This window comes from Gadus macrocephalus, chromosome 10 (assembly GCF_031168955.1).
Source record: "Gadus macrocephalus chromosome 10, ASM3116895v1".
Taxonomy (NCBI): Eukaryota; Metazoa; Chordata; class Actinopteri; order Gadiformes; family Gadidae; genus Gadus; species Gadus macrocephalus.
Genome location: NC_082391.1, coordinates 13,399,055 through 13,416,870, shown reverse-complemented (window position 1 = coordinate 13,416,870; position 17,816 = coordinate 13,399,055). Strand labels below are relative to the sequence as shown.

Here is a 17,816-nt window from a genome sequence, read left to right as displayed (position 1 = left end):
TGCTAGTCAGCGCCTTCTTTCCCTACAGACATCTGTGAGATTAAATTATTCACTCCGTTCCGATCCTCATTCATCTCAACCAAACATCTGAGTTTACTGCCACCTAGCGGGTGATGAATGTAAATGTAGACGCAAACGAAAATAAATATTAACTTGATTATTTTTGGGATTTTTTTGGGGGGGATCTGATCTTAGCGTAAAGGTGGTTTGAGTTAGCCTATTATTTAGCAAAAATCTGTTTATAAATATAAATTCTGCAATTATTGACATGAACTTGAGCAAAATGAAGCACAGCCACTGAATATAAACATTTATTCTCTGTAGAGTTCAAAGAAGCCACAATGGAGTGAGAACAAGTTCCTTTCATTCACAGATAGAAAAATACCTTTGCTGAAACACATTCCTTCTAGGAGAACGTAGAGTTGTGAACATGGTTTCATCAGATTAAAGACCCAGTTTCCTTTTCTCAGAGTTAACTAACTCAATCCATTTAGTCATCATGCGGCAAAGGTAGAAGTTGTTTTCTTAGATGTGCATGTGGGGTTCACTTGTACTGACCTTCAGATAATAAATTAATAGAGAGAGAACACACACACATCTTCAATAAAGCTCTCTCTCTCTCTCTCTCTGATAAAACCACTTGACAACCCATGAGTAGAGCGTGGATCCTTTTACCAAACTGTCCGAATTCATTAGCTAGGCCAGTGTGACGGAAAAATACAAAAACATTTTAGAAAGACACAGATCCTTCATGGTTTTCTGGACACCGTTGGCATGTTACATTTTTAAATAACATTTCCTACCAATAAAAATATCAGTGTGAATCTCCTCTTCTTTCATTAGTTACCTTGGACATCAATATATTTTGTGTGCAAATTTAAAAACAATTAGAAACAAAGCTTTACCGTACAACCAAGTGGGAAAACATACCAAAAGTCTTTGGACTGACTCTTCAGTTGTCATATTTGGCCCTGGTGTCTGAACACCAAGTAAAGATGTCCGCCGTGGACAATGAGGCTTGAACGCAAGAACACCACCAATGGCTTGCTGCCATGAAAACATTTCCCTTAGAAACATTCTTTTGTTTTGGACACAGAGGCAACTGTTGGAGGTCTGATAAAGGAATGTAAAATATGATTTGGAATTATTAATCCTTTTCTTTTTTTACACAGTGTAGAAATTTGCAAAAGCACAGTGAAAAATGTTTGACTTTTATCTCCAAAGTTTTTTGACGCAGAAAGCTTCTACTGGTGCAACCAGAGATTGGCTTGGAAACAAGTCCCGGCCTTGAGTTGATTGATTTGTCCAGTTTGATAAGCAGCTCGTCTGTCCAATCACCACCCGGTAATCAGCGTCATTGGCAGCCCCAATGTACTCCCATCCAATCAGGAGAGCAGGTCCGTACGGGAAGGGAAAGGGGGTCCTGGGAGTTCTTCCAAACAGACGGTAGGTGCCAGCCCTCCCCTGTCGTTGACCTCGAACACACAGACACACTCTCAGCACCCCGGGAACCGCCCTCACGGACGCCCCAACGTCGGACTCAAAGCCCCACGGTTTCCCTCAACTCTAACGCCTCAGCGGTGGGGAGACCGGGGCCCGCTGCCCCGGGGGAGCCGGGGCCCGGGCTGAGGGACGTCCGGAACACGGTGGTCACCCTGCCCGAGCTCAGCCCGTTGGAGCCCAGGGTCTGGACCCCGATGTGGACCGGGAGACTCAGGTCCACGTTCTCCAGGATGACCTGGAGGGGAAGGAACCCAGAGGTCAGGTGGCGTCGGTACGAGGGAGCGTTACCAACCACGTGTGTCTTGTGGAAGCAGACGTGGGAGAGGGCGCACATACCTTGGTGCACGCTGAGCTCATGACGGACTTGTGGAACTCTCCATCGACGTACACCTAGAACCAGAACACGTTATGACACATTTTATATTTGGACATCAACACATGAATGTCCTCTGGAACCCAATTCACATTCCATTAGTTTCAGCCAAATCAGCAGGTGTGTGTGTTGTGTGTGTGTGTGTGTGTGTGTGTGTGTGTGTGTGTGTGTGTGTGTGTGTGTGTGTGTGTGTGTGTGTGTGTGTGTGTGCGTGCGTGCGTCTTTACCCTGTAGCCGTAGACAAAGGTGCCGTTGCTGCAGCCCAGCTCGTCGAGTGGCGGCCTCTCCCAACCAATCAGGAGGCTGCTCCCGCCCACCGTCCGGATGACCTCCACGGTGCCCACCTCTCCCGGGGCTTCTGTGGGCAGACAGAACCGGTCCTTCAATAAGAACCTGGACCTCAGGCTTGAATGGCCGTTCATAAACTACATAACACCACCGAAGAAGAACATCCACAGTCGATTTCCCTGAACACATTGACACATCTAACCGTTTATCATTGTTAATTACAAAGGCTATATATGTGAGGCACTAGACTGACTCCGCATAAGCATTTTTCCGCTACCTGGCCTCGGTCTTCCGAGTTTCCCGGTCAGCGTGGAAGCAGGCAGCCCGACCAATGGCCGGGGCTGGGACCTCCCTGGGGGAGAGCTGCAGGCCAAATCGGCCCGGACCCTGGTGGTGGAGGTGGTGGTGGTGGTGGTGGTGGAGAAGATGGTGGTGGAGGCACGGCGGTCGTCTCCGGCACCGTCTGAAGCACCGCTGGCGGAGGGGGTGGCGGGAGGCTGCGTCCCGGTCCGAGGCACGCTGGGGGCAGTGTTGTTGTTGTTGTTGTTGCCGTCCGAATCGGTGGCGCTCGGAGCGTTGCCGGTGAAAGGCTGGACGCTGGAGGCCGGAGCCGAGGCGCCGACAGTGGCGGTCTTACGGAGGTTTTTATTGGGCGGGTCGGTCCGACAGGTAGGGGCGGGGCTGGGGGCGGAGCTTGTGGCGTTGGCCGATGCAGGGATGGTTGCGTGTTTTGGCCCTCTTGGCGATTCTGGTGTGTTTTGTACACTGCTTCTTAGGTTGGGTTTATCGTCCGTTGAGGACAGAGGGAAAGAACCGGAACGACCTGCCGTTGTGGTACCAAATGCCATGTTGGAAGGACTGCGAGGGAAAGCGGGCGCCATGTTGGAAGGACTGGGAGCGAAAGCGGTTGCCATGTTAGCCGACCTGGAGAACACGGCAGCAGAGAGTGTGTTTGACAGGTGGGCTACTGCAGACGCGGCGGCTGTCGCCATGGGAAGCGGTTTAGTTTGGACGGGGGCGGGGCTGACGTTCAGGAGAGGAGGAGGAGGAGGAGGAGGAGGAGGAGGAAGCTGGGTGTGGAGGGCCATGCTGTGGGTCCTGGGGAGGGAGGCCGGGTGGTGCTCGGGCGTAGCGGTGGTGGAGGCGCTCCTCCTGGGCTGCGGGCGACGCCCTCTCGCCGCCCACCCTCCGTGGTCCGCCGGAGCCTTTGAATGAATGAAAACTTTATTAGTACAAGAGGAGTGCACTATCTGGACAGAGAGCTCCCTCTTGATGTTCAGGTACATAGCGATGCGATCTACTCAATGTGGACAACAGAAATCTGACGTTTTAGTCTGATTCGTACCACACCATGAATTAAAACACTTTGCCGTCATTGGAAAGGCACCGGTATGGTGATGCAGATGGTTTAGCCGAACCTTATAAATGCCGGACAGGGTTTGCTGCAGCTCCAGCTGCAGGTTGAGGATTTTCTCAGGACTGCTCAGCCGCCGGTTCACGCCACCACTCCGTCTCTCTGAGGGGGGTGGAGCCCACCGCGAGCGTGTTGCCCTGGGGACACGAGCCGGACCTGAAGCAGGCTTTCCCCCCGGGATCTCCTCTTCGTGGTTCGATCCTGGTCGGTCTAGGGAGGCGTCTGCTTGGCTCGTGCCACAGGGAACGGCAGGAGACTATTGAGAAGAAAGTGTCAGGACGTCAATGCTTTGAAACCCCCACTTTAAACCTGCACTATGTACGCATTCACACCAGCAGCCTCTAGTGGCTGCAGCTGGAGCCACAGGTCTTGAAATTCTTGGTTTCAGACATTTATATGAAATAGAGTAAAGTATCTGCCGTAGAAAAAGTAACATAGTGCAAATTAATACATAAAAAGCATGAAATTTGTGTTTGTGTATATCATGTCATATATGCATATAAATGTTGTATCTACATATAATCGTTGTGTTTGCATGTAATCCATTGGTCTTTACCTGAGGTTTGCTGCTTGCCGCAGGTGAACAGCGTGGGCCCTCCCCCTCATGGCTCTGGGCTCCAGGGGATGCTGGAGGCCTGGCTTGCGTGTGCTCGCGCACGGCACAACATGGCCCCGGGGACTTTGCGTTCCTGGTCGGCGCCGAACCTGCAGCGCTCTGAACGTCACGGGCGGGTTCTGCCGGGGTTCCCCGGCGGCCTCCAGCATCGGTGCCGCGGTCGTTGTGCATCAGAACCGGTCCCGACAGGACGGGGGATGTGCTTTGGTTCCCTGGAGGTTGGAGCTCAGTGGGAGATGTGGAGGAGGAGAAGGCCGGATCAGGGGAGGGGGGCGCAGGGGAGGAGCCAGTGCCGTAGTCCCGGAGCCGCGGGGCGAACCCGCTGGTGGCCCTGGGGGTGTGCTGGTGGGGTTGGAGGTGGTGGTGGTGGTGGTGGCCGAGGTCCGGGTACGGGGCTGCGGGGGGGAACGCGGCGGTGTAGTCCTGGAGGGCGGGGTCGCTGAGCAGGTCATCGGCCTGCTGGGTGAGGGCGGGGTCCACGAAGCCCTGCCTCCGCATGGCTCTCATCATGTGGACCAATAGGCTGTTCCTCTCCTGACACTTCAGCACCAGACACGACAGCTTGGCCTGTCGTCGTAGAAGGGAAAGGCTGTCATTCTAACACGATCCACTTTAAGGACAACATAGCCCAACAATTTGCTCAATGGAAACTCAATGAAACAACAGCTACAATAACAATAATATCTTTCATCAGTAGGAATGTCTACATCAAGAAACGGCCTTGGACTTTAAGCTGTCTGTGTGCAAGGTTGAGCAGAGGCAATCAGATGGACAACTTACATACCTTCGAAATAAGAAAAAATAACTATAACTATTATAAAGAGAAACAGAAAATAGCAGCAAGCATAAACAGCAAACAAAGAATGAGTATGAAACCAACATAGTTGAACCCACCTTTAGAGGAGCTAGATCCATATCGTGGAGGCTTTTCTTCCTCAGGAGTACATCGTACTATCAGACAAAACAAACACAACCGAATTTAAAGGCCAATGAAATCCCAATGGGAAAGCTGTACACACTGCATCCGGCTGGGTTTGACTGTTGGTTCTCGTATGTCCCCAGTGACTTGGGAAGCGGCAGCCTGCTGGTTCCTTACCTTGGCTCGGATGTCGTTGTAGCGGGACCGCAGGGACCCCGAGGCTGGGCTGGGGTCCCCCTGCTGCTCTCTCCTCAGGGCGGTGTACTCAGAGTTCAGCCCGTCCAGAGCCAGCGTCTACGGGCCCAGACACAGATCTTTATATATATATAAATATCATACTATGATAGTGTTGTACATTCCCATTGAGTTGAAGTTTGAGTGTCTGTACTGTTTGTATGCATTCCTTTTTTTTTTGTACAGCGTCTTTGAGTATTTAGAAAAGCGCTATAAAAAATGGATCAATTATTATTATTAAGTGAGAAGGCATGCTTTTGTTCTGCTTTATAGATTACCTATGAGATTGATACAAGCAAATTCAAACTCCAACAACAGTGAAAAACCACAACAACCAATGTAAACGTAATCATAATCATCGTCTTGATTCGACTGACTGATTCAAAGAACAATCTCACCACTGCCAAGATGTTGATTTCTAAATGAACCGCTCAACCCTCGGCTCACCTTGGCTCGGAGCTGGGCCTGGAGGATGCTGAACTGTTCCTCTGTGTGAGTCTTCTGGGTCAGGGCTTCGTCCTTCTCTCTGGCCAGGCCTGCTAGCCTGCTCTGCAGATCTTTCACCTGCAGAACGGACATTATTACAACAATAATCAGTTAGGAGTGAATCTGATGAACACTAAACACATAAGCCTTCGCAAACCGTGAGCAACACACATCCGCTTGCATGATTTTCAACTATTAGCTTATTTTATTTTACGATGTTGTCTCATGGCTCAAGGCTAGAACAGTATTCTTTATTTGAATATATAAATCTAATCTATATAGTCTCTAGATACTACATGGTTAAATAAAGGTTGAATAATAAAGAAAAAAATATTTAATCATTAACTGATGATGAAAATTATTGTATGCCGTGTTGGTTGCCATGCCTACCCGTGTTGTGAGCAGCTCAGTTTCCTGCCTGGTTTCTTCCAGTGAATCGGTCAGTCTTTTCTTCTCCCTGTCAGCTTGAGCTGAGGCCTTCTCCAACTCCCCCAGCCTGGCCTCTGATCCAGACTGCTCTCTGCCCAACCTCTGGGTCTACACACACGTATTAAAACACACACACAGACACAAACAGACAAACCGAATTAAAATGTTTTACAGTACAGCTAACGTAAGAGCTATTGGCATTGCCATAATTTACTGTGTGGAGATGATTAAATGGGAGATGACATAAAGTAAGCTCACCTCTGATTGGGCCTTGATCAGCTCCTCTTTTGTTGTTTTTAGGGCAGCGGCCAATGCTTCAGTCTGTCTCATTAGATCATTTTGATGAGAATTTGTGTCCAAACCCCCCTAAGGTAAGAGCAAAATTTAGCTAAATCAATCGATCACTCACAACGACAAATCACATGCGTCATATATGTTTACGGTTGTATTCCCCAATAACTCTGCATACCTGGGAAAACTTCTCTTGATTATCAACAAATTTCAAGTTTTCTTTCTCTGTCTTCTTTGCCACTCCTCCTTGGATTTGATTGGCTGGATGTTGATCCTGACCCCTCCCATCAGGCTGTGATTGGTCCTGGAGAGCAGCACCTTCAGCCTGTAGGACATCTCGTTCCTCTATAATACTCCAGACTGAAAGCCTCAGCCGCTCCTCTTCTGTCTTCAAATCAGCTATCGACTGTTCAACTCTGCGTCTCTCGTCCGTCAAGCTGCAAACCGACTGCAACAACTCATCTCTTTCTTCCTTTGAGACATCATATGCCCTTTCTGTCTCTCGCTGCTCTATCAAGCCCCCAGAGGAACCTGTGAGTCCACCGTCGTCCACATTCAAGCTGTGTTCCGACTGGGTGGTTAACTCCACCCTGTCCTCCTGGTCTCCCTGAACTCCCTCCCCTCCTCCCCCCGAGGTTCGCTCTGACGTTGAAGTTTCCGTCTGGTTCCTCTGCTCCGATAACTCCTCGCCCAGCCGTCCCCTCTCCTCCCTCAGCTCCTCCAGGGACCTCCCCAGCTGCTCCCTCTCCTCCCTCAGCCCGCACACGCTCCTGCTCAGCTGCTCCCGCTCCTGCCTCAGCGCGCTCAGAGCGGCGGCCACGCCGTCGCGCTCCTCCTTCATCCCCCACAGCGTCCGCGTCAGCCTCTGCTTCTCCTCCGTCCGGGTCTGCAGCGTCAGGGCCACCTCCCTCTGCTCCTCCCTCAGAGGGCCCACGCAGCGAGACAGCTCCTCCTTCTCCTCGTTGAGCGCCCGCACCGCCTCGGCCAGAGCATCCACCCGGAGGCGAGCGGCCACGCCCAGAGCATCCACCCGGAGGCGAGCGGCCACGCCCAGAGCATCCACCTGGAGGCGAGTGGCCACGCCCTGATCCACGCAGTGATCTCCAGGGAATGGATCTCTGGAAGAGTCCGTCGTGGGTAGGTCCTGCTCTAGACAAGTCTGCGTCTGTTCATCGACCTGCGACAGACGTTCGCCCAACCTGCGGGCGAACCCCGCCGCGACGCCACGGGCGCTCCCGTCGTCACGGCGACCTCCGGGCGCCTCGCTCTCGGCGGCCCGGCGGCGAGCGCTCTCCTCCTTGGCGACGGCCAGCCTCTGCCGCAGGTCCATGATGCCGTTGAGGTCGTCCTCCGTCTTCCTGGTGAGCTCGGCGATCAGACCGCCCTGCTCCTGCTGCTCCCGCTCCCGCCGGCCCACCTCCGCCGCCAGCGCCGCCGCCGCCCCCTCCGCCAGGAGGCCCGCCTCCTTGGCGTGCTCCTCCTCCCGGAGCTCCACGCGGGCCAGCAGCTCCTGGATGCGCTCGGCCAGAGCCCGGTTCTCCTGGTTCAGGGCGCGGACGAGGTGGTCCGCCGGCGGGGCGGGAGGGGCGTGGTCCTGACCGGGTGGGGGCGGGGCATGGTCGACGCGGGCGTGGTCAGAAGACGGGTCCCTCTCCTTCTGAGGAGAAACGTGTGAAGCTTCAATGAGAATGGGACGCATGTGACCATGGAAACCAGAAAACATCATGATGTTAAACACAGCGCCGCCTCTCACATCTCACATACCTTTCCTGGTGAAGACCTCCACCCTACTGGCGCTCCACCTGGAAGGTCGGCCGGGGACCTCAGCTGGGGCTTGGGTCCCTGGACGTTCTGCTGCTCCTGGTGGTGGTTCTGATCAGCTCCGGGGCAAAGGCTCCGGTAGGCCTCCATCAGGGCGTCGGCCTCCTGGCTGGGGCTGAGCTCCAGGTGCAGGGCTCCACTGGAGCCCCACTCCTCCAGGTCTAACTGGCCCAGCTCCGCGGGGTCCTCAGCCAGGCCGTGCCCCCCGAGGCCGGGATGGGCGCGGGGCTGGAGCCTGGCTGAGAGGTTCAGGAGGTCAGGCTGGGGTAACGGTGCGGTGTCTGGATCAGCGGAGGCAGGGCAGTGGTCGCTGGGGTTCAGGGTGCTCTCTGCTGCCCCCTGGGGGAGGTGAGGAGTGGTGGTGGCTTTTGGTGGGGCGAGTAGCTTATCGGATCGGAGCTGGACTCACATAAACACACACAAACGCGTGTGGACAAACACACACACAAACACACGTGCGAACACACACACACAAAAACACACATGCACGCACCCACACGCACACACACATATAACATCATCAGTTGGAGTGCATTTTCGAATGAACTCTCGGTTGTACTAAAAGGACAAAATAACCAGGAGGAGAATGATGAACTGGCTTTTCCCATTCTAGAAACAGTAACTACGTGCACAGTAAGACACACTGTGTCTATCGTTCTCTGGCTCCATCTCCATATATATAGTTTCTAATTAACGGCACTAATTAGGTCTATTTGTGCCGACTCTATTTATACAAGTTAGATTGCCGTGCGTCTTGGCAGCCTCTCTCTGGGACCACAGATACCCAAAAATATAATCCCATTTCTAAAATAATTCCCCAAGATTTGCTTGTAATCCAAATTTGTGGCTCAGCCTTTTATACGCGTTGTCAACGAAAAGGGGAGGTTATGTAACACCTCTAATCCTTTTATTCTGTAGCCGTGTTCTTCCCCACGGGAGGCTTGATTCTCTGTGTCGTTCCAACGTGATCAACACAAAACCCATTATTACGGAAGGAAACCTATTTCGAGAATTTTGTATAAATCTCCCTGAACTGAATTTCAACTTAGCTAGACACCTTTCAAACTACTTGTATAACTAAATTTTCTTTCTTAACAAAGAGCCAATCATTTCCTTTAAAATACAGCCGAAAGTTTAGCCTGAGCTGTTAAAAGAACGTGTATTTAGCACCATCCTCCAGGATGTTGGCCGTGCAGGGATTGAATCAGACGAAATCAAAGAAAACACAGATTGCTTGAGGACAAGCAGATCAGCAAAATGTCATCTGTAAAAGTATTGGACTGACACCGGTGCGTAAGATCCACCAAAATTTTAAGTCAAATCTCAAAACTGGTGGCAACTGTGAAAAAGTGGTCTCTGAATCGCTAATTCCCAAGATGTATCCGAACCCTGTACGAAGAATCTGAAGATAGAAGAGAGACTCACCACTGCAGAGTCTCCCGGGGGGCACATGGCTCTCTCGTCTGCTCCAGGGCTGTGGGGGAGGCCCGGGGGGGACACCCCGACAGGGTTGGGGCCGTAGCCGGGTCCCGGGGAGCCAGGGGGAACCCCCGCGGCCCAGCACGCACACCCAGCCCCGGGGGCCGGCGGAGCGGGGGTCTGGCTGCCGAGGGCCCCCCTGAGCTCCTGCCTGAGGCGGCCGTTATCCTCCCTCAGCTCCTCCACCTCCTCCAGCAGGACGCTCTCCGACTGCTGCAGCCGCCGCACCTCCGCCCCCTTCTCCTCCAGCCGGCAGCCCAGGAGGTGCCCGCCCTCCTGCGCCTCCTGCAGCTGCTCCGACAGCCCCCTCCTCTCGGCCTGGCCCTGCTCCTCCCGCTCCAGCAGGGCCCGCAGGTCCTCCTGCAGGCCCAGGATGAAGCTCCGCAGCTTGGCCACGCCCATGCCCCTCTCCTCCTCCTCCTCGACTCCTCCCCCTTTCTCCAGATCCGCATCTTCCGCGCTCCCGCTATCGCCGGCCACCAGCCGGCGTCCAGGCCTCGTCGGCCATCTTGTCCTCCCTTTCTCCTCCTCCTCCTCCTCCTCCTCCTTCTTCTTCCTCTCGCCTCCCTCCTCCCCTTCCCCCTCCTCCCGCAGGCAGGGCACCCTGTCCTCCCCCGGCCCGGTCGCCACGGCGACGCAGGGCACGGCCATCTTGGTCGTCATGACGGCGGTCATGGTGGTGGCGGCCGACACGGTGACGTCCAGCAGCTGCTTCTCCAGGGCGTGGAGGCGGTTCTGCAGGCCCTGCTCGCGGTCCCGGGCCAGGCCCAGCTTGTGCTGCAGCTGGGTCTTGAAGTGGTGGAAGTACTGGGACTGGCGGCCCATCTCCTCCTCCTTGGCCTTCAGCTGGTTCTGGCAGCGCAGCAGACGCTCCCGCCACACGCGCTCCCCTCGCTCCTTCTCATGGGACTGGGGAGGAGGGGGGGAGGGGAGGGGGAGGAGAAGGAGGAGAGGGAGGAGAGGGGAGGGGAGGAGGGGGGGGAGGGGAGGAGGGGGGGGAGGGGAGGGGGAGGAGAAGGAGGAGAGGGAGGAGAGGGGAGGGGAGGAGGGGGGGGAAGGGAGGGGGAGGAGAAGGAGGAGAGGGAGGAGGGGGAGGAGAGGGGAGGAGGAGAGGGAGGAGAGGGGAGGAGGAGAGGGAGGAGAGGGGAGGGGAGGAGGAGAAGGAGGAGAGGTGTGGTGGTTGGAGGAGGAGGAGGAGGAGGAGGGGGGGGGGGGCAGCGGGAGGAGAGGGGGGGAGGAGGGGGAGGAGAGGAGGGGGAGTGGAGGGGATGACATTGTACAGACACCGTAGTAGAGTTAGCCAACTTTAACGCTATTTGTTTTTCTTGTAATGTCCACACTGCAGCTCCAAATAACAATGTGCTCTGAACCTATGCATAACATAGAGATAACACAGAATCTTCACTTTCTCGTTTTTAATATAAATACTAGTAAACATTATCAAAGGATCTACAAATGATGGTACTAGAATGATGAATGAATTCTGTACATTATACAGAAAATGCAGGTAAATGTAGGAAACAACTTTGACTGACAAGCGTGTTGCATCACCTGATGCTACAACATCCCGTAGGGAGTTACATGAAACCCACGCATACACCAAACACCTCGACACAGTCCGGGGGGTTCATTCATATTCACGCATCGGGAGCCATGCCGGTGAGTCCAACCTCCCGGAGGATGTTTCTAGAAGCCCACTCACCACGATGCGGACCTCATCCCTGAGGCTGTGGAGCCTCTGGTCCAGCCGCTGGGTGTGATGCATGCTGGGACGGCGGTGCGGCGTGGCGCCAGTGGCTAGCTGGCTGAGCTGCTGCAGCAGAGCCGTCTCTGACCTCTCTAGCTCTGTGATCCTGCCACTAAACACACACACACACACACACACATACACAGAAAGAGCTAGAATTACGCCAGGCTAAGTTAGCGCTAATGTAGCACCAACTCGAGCAATAAAATAAATAAAACTCCCAGCGCATTAGCATTGCACATGGGTTACCTTGGCAGGGATCAACAAGCCTTGGTGTGACCTTCCCCTGTCGTGAGATGTTGGATCAATAATCCCCCTTGTAGTATGAGGACGCCAGCAAATGTCTGCCTTTGTGTGAGCGTGCGGGGCAGTGAGGTACGTGTGACACATGATATCACTGGGGCCACAAGTGAGTAAGTAGTGTGTGCGTGTGTGTGTGTGTGCACGTGAAGTGGTGTGCGTCGGTGTGTTTGTGTTTGCGTGCTTGTTTGCCCGTGTGTATGTGTTTGTTTTTGTCTGAATGTGTGTGTGTTTGTGTGTGCTGTATGTGTGTGTGTGTGTGTGTGTGTCTGCGTGTTTGTGTGTGTGCTGTGTTGTGTGCTTGTGCAGCTGTGTCTATGTGTGTGGATGTGTGTTTGTGTCTGTGCGTGTGTGTGTCTGTGCTCAGCTGCATGTGTTTGTGTGTGTGTGCGTGTGTGCTTTCCTCCATGTGTGTGTCCTCTCTCACCTGTCTCTCAGGTAGCCGTCTGACTGGTCAACTGAGCTGGTGTTCTGTTCCAGAAGTTTCACTCGGTCTCTCACAACCCGCAGGTCCGAGTCCCGTCTGGCCGCCTCTGAACCAGCCCCCGGGGCGGGGGCGGAGCTCCGGGCCTCTCCGCCGGTGTTGTGGCTCTCCATTGGTCCGAGAGCCCTGGTCACATGGGCCTATGAGGTACTGGCTCCCCGTCCCCTGTGCAGGAAGGGTTCGGTCTGGATTAATACGAGAGGACATTCCCTATCCGAGGCGTATCTATTCTCCTTCAACAGAAACGGACGAGCCCTCATCTAGACTCATGTATTATTCACACTGGGGACAGCTGGATGGCATGGGTCTGACCACAGGGTATCCCTCCAAATAGTGTCTCTCGGGTTACCCTTCCTCCTCCTCTTCCTCCTCTTCCCCCTCCCCTTAACTTCCTTCAAACCAAATGGCCAGCCCCACTGCATAACAGCTAATGGATCACTGATTAACATCGGTGGGTCGCTGAATCATCATATATGATTCACACAGTATATCCAGCACTTGACATGCAGATAAAAGTTAAACATTGTGTATATTTCACGAACACAGCTTACCTTGGACACTCTTCTTCTTCACACACACGTCGATGCTCTCCTCGCTGCAGCGGGCCAGTTTGAGTGTGCTAGTGTTCCATGCGGTTCACCCCATAATACTCTGGTTTCCTTGGAAACGCAGCGGGACAAGGTTGGACTTTGCCGGAACATAGTCTGCCAGCAGCCATAGCCCCCCGTCGGTTCAGCCCTTTGTCTCCTCGCTCCCTGGTCCCCCCCCCTCCTCCTCTCTCCTCTCTCACCTCTCCTTCCCTACCTCCTTGATAGCACTGCTTGGTAACCTGGCTTCAGAATTCCTTCAGATGAGGCGGCGGCCTTTCTCCCTTTGCCTCCTCCCATTCACAGTTCAAGAGTGCTACTCTTAATTGTATACTCGCCTCAAATATATTTCAGTTCTTCGAACCATTTTTAAATCTCTATAAATATTTGTGTATAAAAAATCTTAATCTCTCGAGTGTCTCTTGGGGTCGTATGTTTTCCAAACATCTTTCGAAATGTTCTGCAAACAAAGTGCACGTCTGTTAAAAAAAGGCCATTGGTGTTTCTTGCACCGTCTTCGAAATGCTTCAGAAAAAAATAAAAGACATTTGTTGCGTTTTGTCCTCGCTTGCGTCTTGGCACCTGAGGAAGAAAGTAAAATGTTAAATTAGCATTGAGATCATGATAATCTTCATGATAGTTCTCATCATCATTGTCATCATTGTCATCATCATCATCCCTGCAACTTCACAAAAAGGCGGGAAAACCGGCGCATGAGAAGGTGGATGTGAGGATCTGAATGTGATGCTGCTGGTGTGAGGGAGTGTGAGTGTGAGAGAGGTTGCCCTTACCTGATGCCGGTCTGTATTTCGGCCTCTAAGGCCAGAGAATAAAGGCTAAAGAGAAAAACAGAAAGAGGAACAGAAACTAAAGGAAGACAAGGGGATTGGTCGACAGGGAGGGGGAGAAGAAGAAGAAGGAAGATAGTTTATAATCTAGGTCCCACATTGACAAAAATAAACAGCTAATATACAATGACAACAACATGAGAAATAATACAATCAATGTTGATACATTGGTTTGTAACAAGTTATTAAAAATAACAAATATAGCTTAGTGAGTCGGAACTAAGTGACAGAAATTGAGTTGTATGTTCAAAAGTATTTATTTCTCAACATTTCAACAAAGTTTTAAGATAAGTATCGTTCAAAGTAAACTGTGATCGCTCACTCTCCCGTATGGTTCGGCAGTAATACCGGGACTAACAGACAGACAGACAGGCAGACAAACAGACAGACAGACAGACAGACAGACAGACAGACAGGCAGACAGACAGACAGACAGACAGACAGACAGACAGACAGACAGACAGACAGACAGACAGACAGACAGACAGACAGACAGAGCGGCGCGTACCTTCTCCTCGATCTCCTTGATCTGTGTCTTCTGCCCATCGATGCGGTTCTCCAGCTCCCTTATTCTCTGCAAGGCACATGTGACCAACAGGGTTACTATGGTTACATGGCTTTATCAACACGTTTGTGTATGTGTACTAGAACCAGAACACGTTAATAACACATGATATATATATTTTATATCAACACATGAATGTCCTCTGGAACCCAATTCACATTCCATTAGGTTCAGCCACATCAGCAGGTGTGTGTGTGTGTGTGTGTGTGTGTGTGTGTGTGTGTGTGTGTGTGTGTGTGTGTGTGTGTGTGTGTGTGTGTGTGTGTGTGTGTGTGTGTGTGTGGGTGTGTGTTGGGTCGCCACGGGGAATGGGAACCCATTGTTTCTGAAGACATGAGAATTAAACCCCCTCAACCGGTTATTAATTAGCTAGAGAAAAGACTTGCTATCAGTAGACTGGCAGAAATCATAAACCCCCTCCTGTCCACTGTTCCCCATGGCAGCCAGGGCTCGTGGCCGGGGGAGCGAGGAACAGGAGGACGAAGGGACTCCCAGAGCAGGAGGCTCCAGGCAGGGCTGGTTCTCTCAAAGCACAGGGGAGCGATTGGCCGGTGATCAACCTCCAAAGTGTTTCTGGCTATACGACAAGTATCTCTGTCCTGTTTAGCCACCCTCAGCGAATATCTCTGTGCCAAGTCGATAGAAAGACTGCCGTAGGAATTAGCAAGACAAAAGGGTGGTTTTAGCATTGTAAACGGGCTTTCTTATTGTGTGTGTGTGCATGTGCGATTGCAGGTACGAGTGTGCGTGTGAAGGTGTTTGCGTGAAGGTGTGTGTCTGTGTATGTGTGTGTGTCTGTGCGCGTGTGTGTGTGTGTGTGTGTGTGTGTGTGTGTGTGTGTGTGTGTGTGTGTGTGTGTGTGTCTGTGCGCGTGTGCGTGTGTGTGTGTCTGTGCGCGTGTGCGTGTGTGTGTGTGTGTGTGTGCGCGTGTATGCGTGTGTGTCCAAACAGCATCTTAATCCTGGGGGTGCTGAGCTTGGCTGTTAAAGCAGAGCTCAGCAACACGAGGAGAATCGCGATGCAGCTTCAGTAGGAAACGCCGCAGCGATCGAGCCATCCATCAAAGGAGGGATGGATATGTAAACTGTGATGCTAGGGGAATATTGGGAGAGGAGTTTCTAAAACGCTCCCCAGCAGGAAGGGGGGGGGTGGGGGGCGTGGGGGGGGTTGGTAGAAGAGTTCAAAGACAAACATAATCATCTAGAGATGCACAGGACTCAGGAGACCTGATGTATGTTTAGTGAGTGATTAGCGATGCGTTTATCTGCCAGAACAGGATAAAACAAGCGTGAGTTGGGTTAGTGCTCTGTGGTTGGCTTCGTCAGCGTTTAAGAGGTTAAGTTAAGCAGTGAGGTTTGTGAATGAAAGTCCAGGGTTTAGTGATGGATGTGAGATCCAGTGGATGAATAAACAAGACACATGAGTAACGGCCTCCTTGAGGAGTTTGTGGGAATAAGACAAAATGAAACAATGAAACCCACACACACACACACACACACACACACACACACACACACACACACACACACACACACACACACACACACACCTCTCTTTCACATCCACTCCCATCCAGTATGACTCAGCCACCTAACCCATTGACAGGATGAGGAGCGATATCTTTAAACTCAGGCATTTGGATGGTTCCCTCACACACAGACACACACACACACACACACACACAAACACACACCGACACACAAACACACACACAGACACACACACAGACACACACACTCCTCTTTCTAATCCACTTCCATCCGGTAAGACTCAGCCACCTAACCCAGCGACAGGATGAGGAGAGATATCTGTAAACTCTGAGCACCTTGAGGCATATGGATGGTTCCCTGCTGTGTGTCTGAACACACACATACAATCACAAACACACACACTCAGACACATACATACACACACACACACACACACATATACACACAGACTCACACATATATATATATACGTACAGTGTATACATGCACACACACATATATACACACACACACACACACACGTATACATATACAAACACACACACACACACACACACCCACCCACACACACACAGAGCGTTGGAGCAGTGGCCAGGCACCGTCCCAGTTACGAGCCCGCGACGTTCCCCTACCCGTGGAGGGGGGGGGGTGGGTCCTCAGCCTCCCGGGACGGCCCCCTACCCTACCTGCTGGGTGGTGGGGGGGGGGTCCTCACCTGGTGGGCCTGCTGGAGCATCTCCATGCGCTCCTGCAGGATCTGGCTGTCGTACTGCCGGCTCTGCCTGAGGATCTGCCGCCGCAGCCTGTCCACGGCCAGCCGCAGCTCCTCCCTCTGCCGCTCGCTGAGGGCCTCGGCCACCGCGCGGCCCCCCGGCTGCTCCTGCTGCAGGGCGCTGTACAGGGTGGCCTCCAGCTCCTCGATACGCTGCAGCGCCACGCACACACACACACACACACATGTATACACACACACACAGGTATACACACACACACACAAACACACACACACACAGGTATACACACACACAGGTATACACACACACACACACACACACACACACACACACACACACACATGTATACACACACACACACATACAGACACACACACACATGTATACACACACACACACACACACACATGTATACACACACACACACATACAGACACACACACACATGTATACACACACACATGTATACACACACACACACACACACACATGTATACACACACACACACATGTATACACACACACACACACATGTATACACACACATGTATACACACACACACACACATACAGACACACACACACACATGTATACACACACACACACACGCACACATGTATACACACACACACACACACATGTATACACACACACACATGTATACACACACATGTATACCGAATACACACACACACACACACACATGTATACGCACACACATGTATACACACACATGTACGCAGACACACACACACACACACACACATGTATACACACGGACACACACACACATGTATACACACACACATGTATACACACACATGTACGCAGACACACACACACACACATGTATACAAATACACATGTATGCACACACACACACACACAGAACACACGTACACACACATGTACAGACACACACAGAACACACATGTATACACACACACATACACATGTATACACACACACACATGTATACACACACACACAGAAACACACATGCATACACACAAGTATACACGCGCACACGTATACACAGACACACACACACACAAATACACACACACAAACACATGTGTACACACACACATATATATGCATACACACCCCCGAACACACACACACACAAAATAATAACAGGTGTGCACATATGGAGTAGAAAGACAGACAAACACAAACACAAACCACTGTGACCATGGTAGATATG

The 17,816-nt window shown here is 52.1% G+C and overlaps 2 protein-coding genes across 2 annotated transcripts in view; both read right to left on the bottom strand.

The window, feature by feature from the left end:
* Nucleotides 1-298: 298 nt before the first annotated feature.
* Nucleotides 299-13,079, bottom strand: LOC132466519 (uncharacterized). Its single transcript, XM_060063771.1, has 17 exons — nt 12,936-13,079; nt 12,328-12,549; nt 11,556-11,712; nt 9,800-10,762; nt 8,315-8,773; nt 6,732-8,282; nt 6,521-6,628; nt 6,224-6,370; nt 5,795-5,911; nt 5,291-5,407; nt 5,089-5,145; nt 4,135-4,761; nt 3,583-3,834; nt 2,442-3,369; nt 2,104-2,234; nt 1,840-1,893; nt 299-1,738 (listed from the first exon to the last, which is right to left on the bottom strand). The coding sequence occupies exons 2-17, from the start codon at nt 12,495-12,497 to the stop codon at nt 1,541-1,543; spliced, it is 6,036 nt and encodes a 2,011-aa protein (XP_059919754.1). The 5' UTR covers nt 12,498-12,549; nt 12,936-13,079; the 3' UTR covers nt 299-1,540.
* Nucleotides 13,080-13,415: 336 nt separating this feature from the next.
* jakmip1 (janus kinase and microtubule interacting protein 1) overlaps nt 13,416-17,816 on the bottom strand; it is a 30,611-nt gene continuing 26,210 nt past the window's right edge. Inside the window, exons 20-23 of the mRNA XM_060062504.1 lie at nt 16,590-16,799; nt 14,328-14,393; nt 13,763-13,838; nt 13,416-13,553 (exon numbers count right to left, since the gene is read on the bottom strand). Of these exons, the coding sequence (XP_059918487.1) occupies nt 13,788-13,838; nt 14,328-14,393; nt 16,590-16,799 (327 nt within the window). The 3' untranslated portion in view covers nt 13,416-13,553; nt 13,763-13,787. The remainder of the gene's footprint in view (nt 13,554-13,762; nt 13,839-14,327; nt 14,394-16,589; nt 16,800-17,816) is intronic.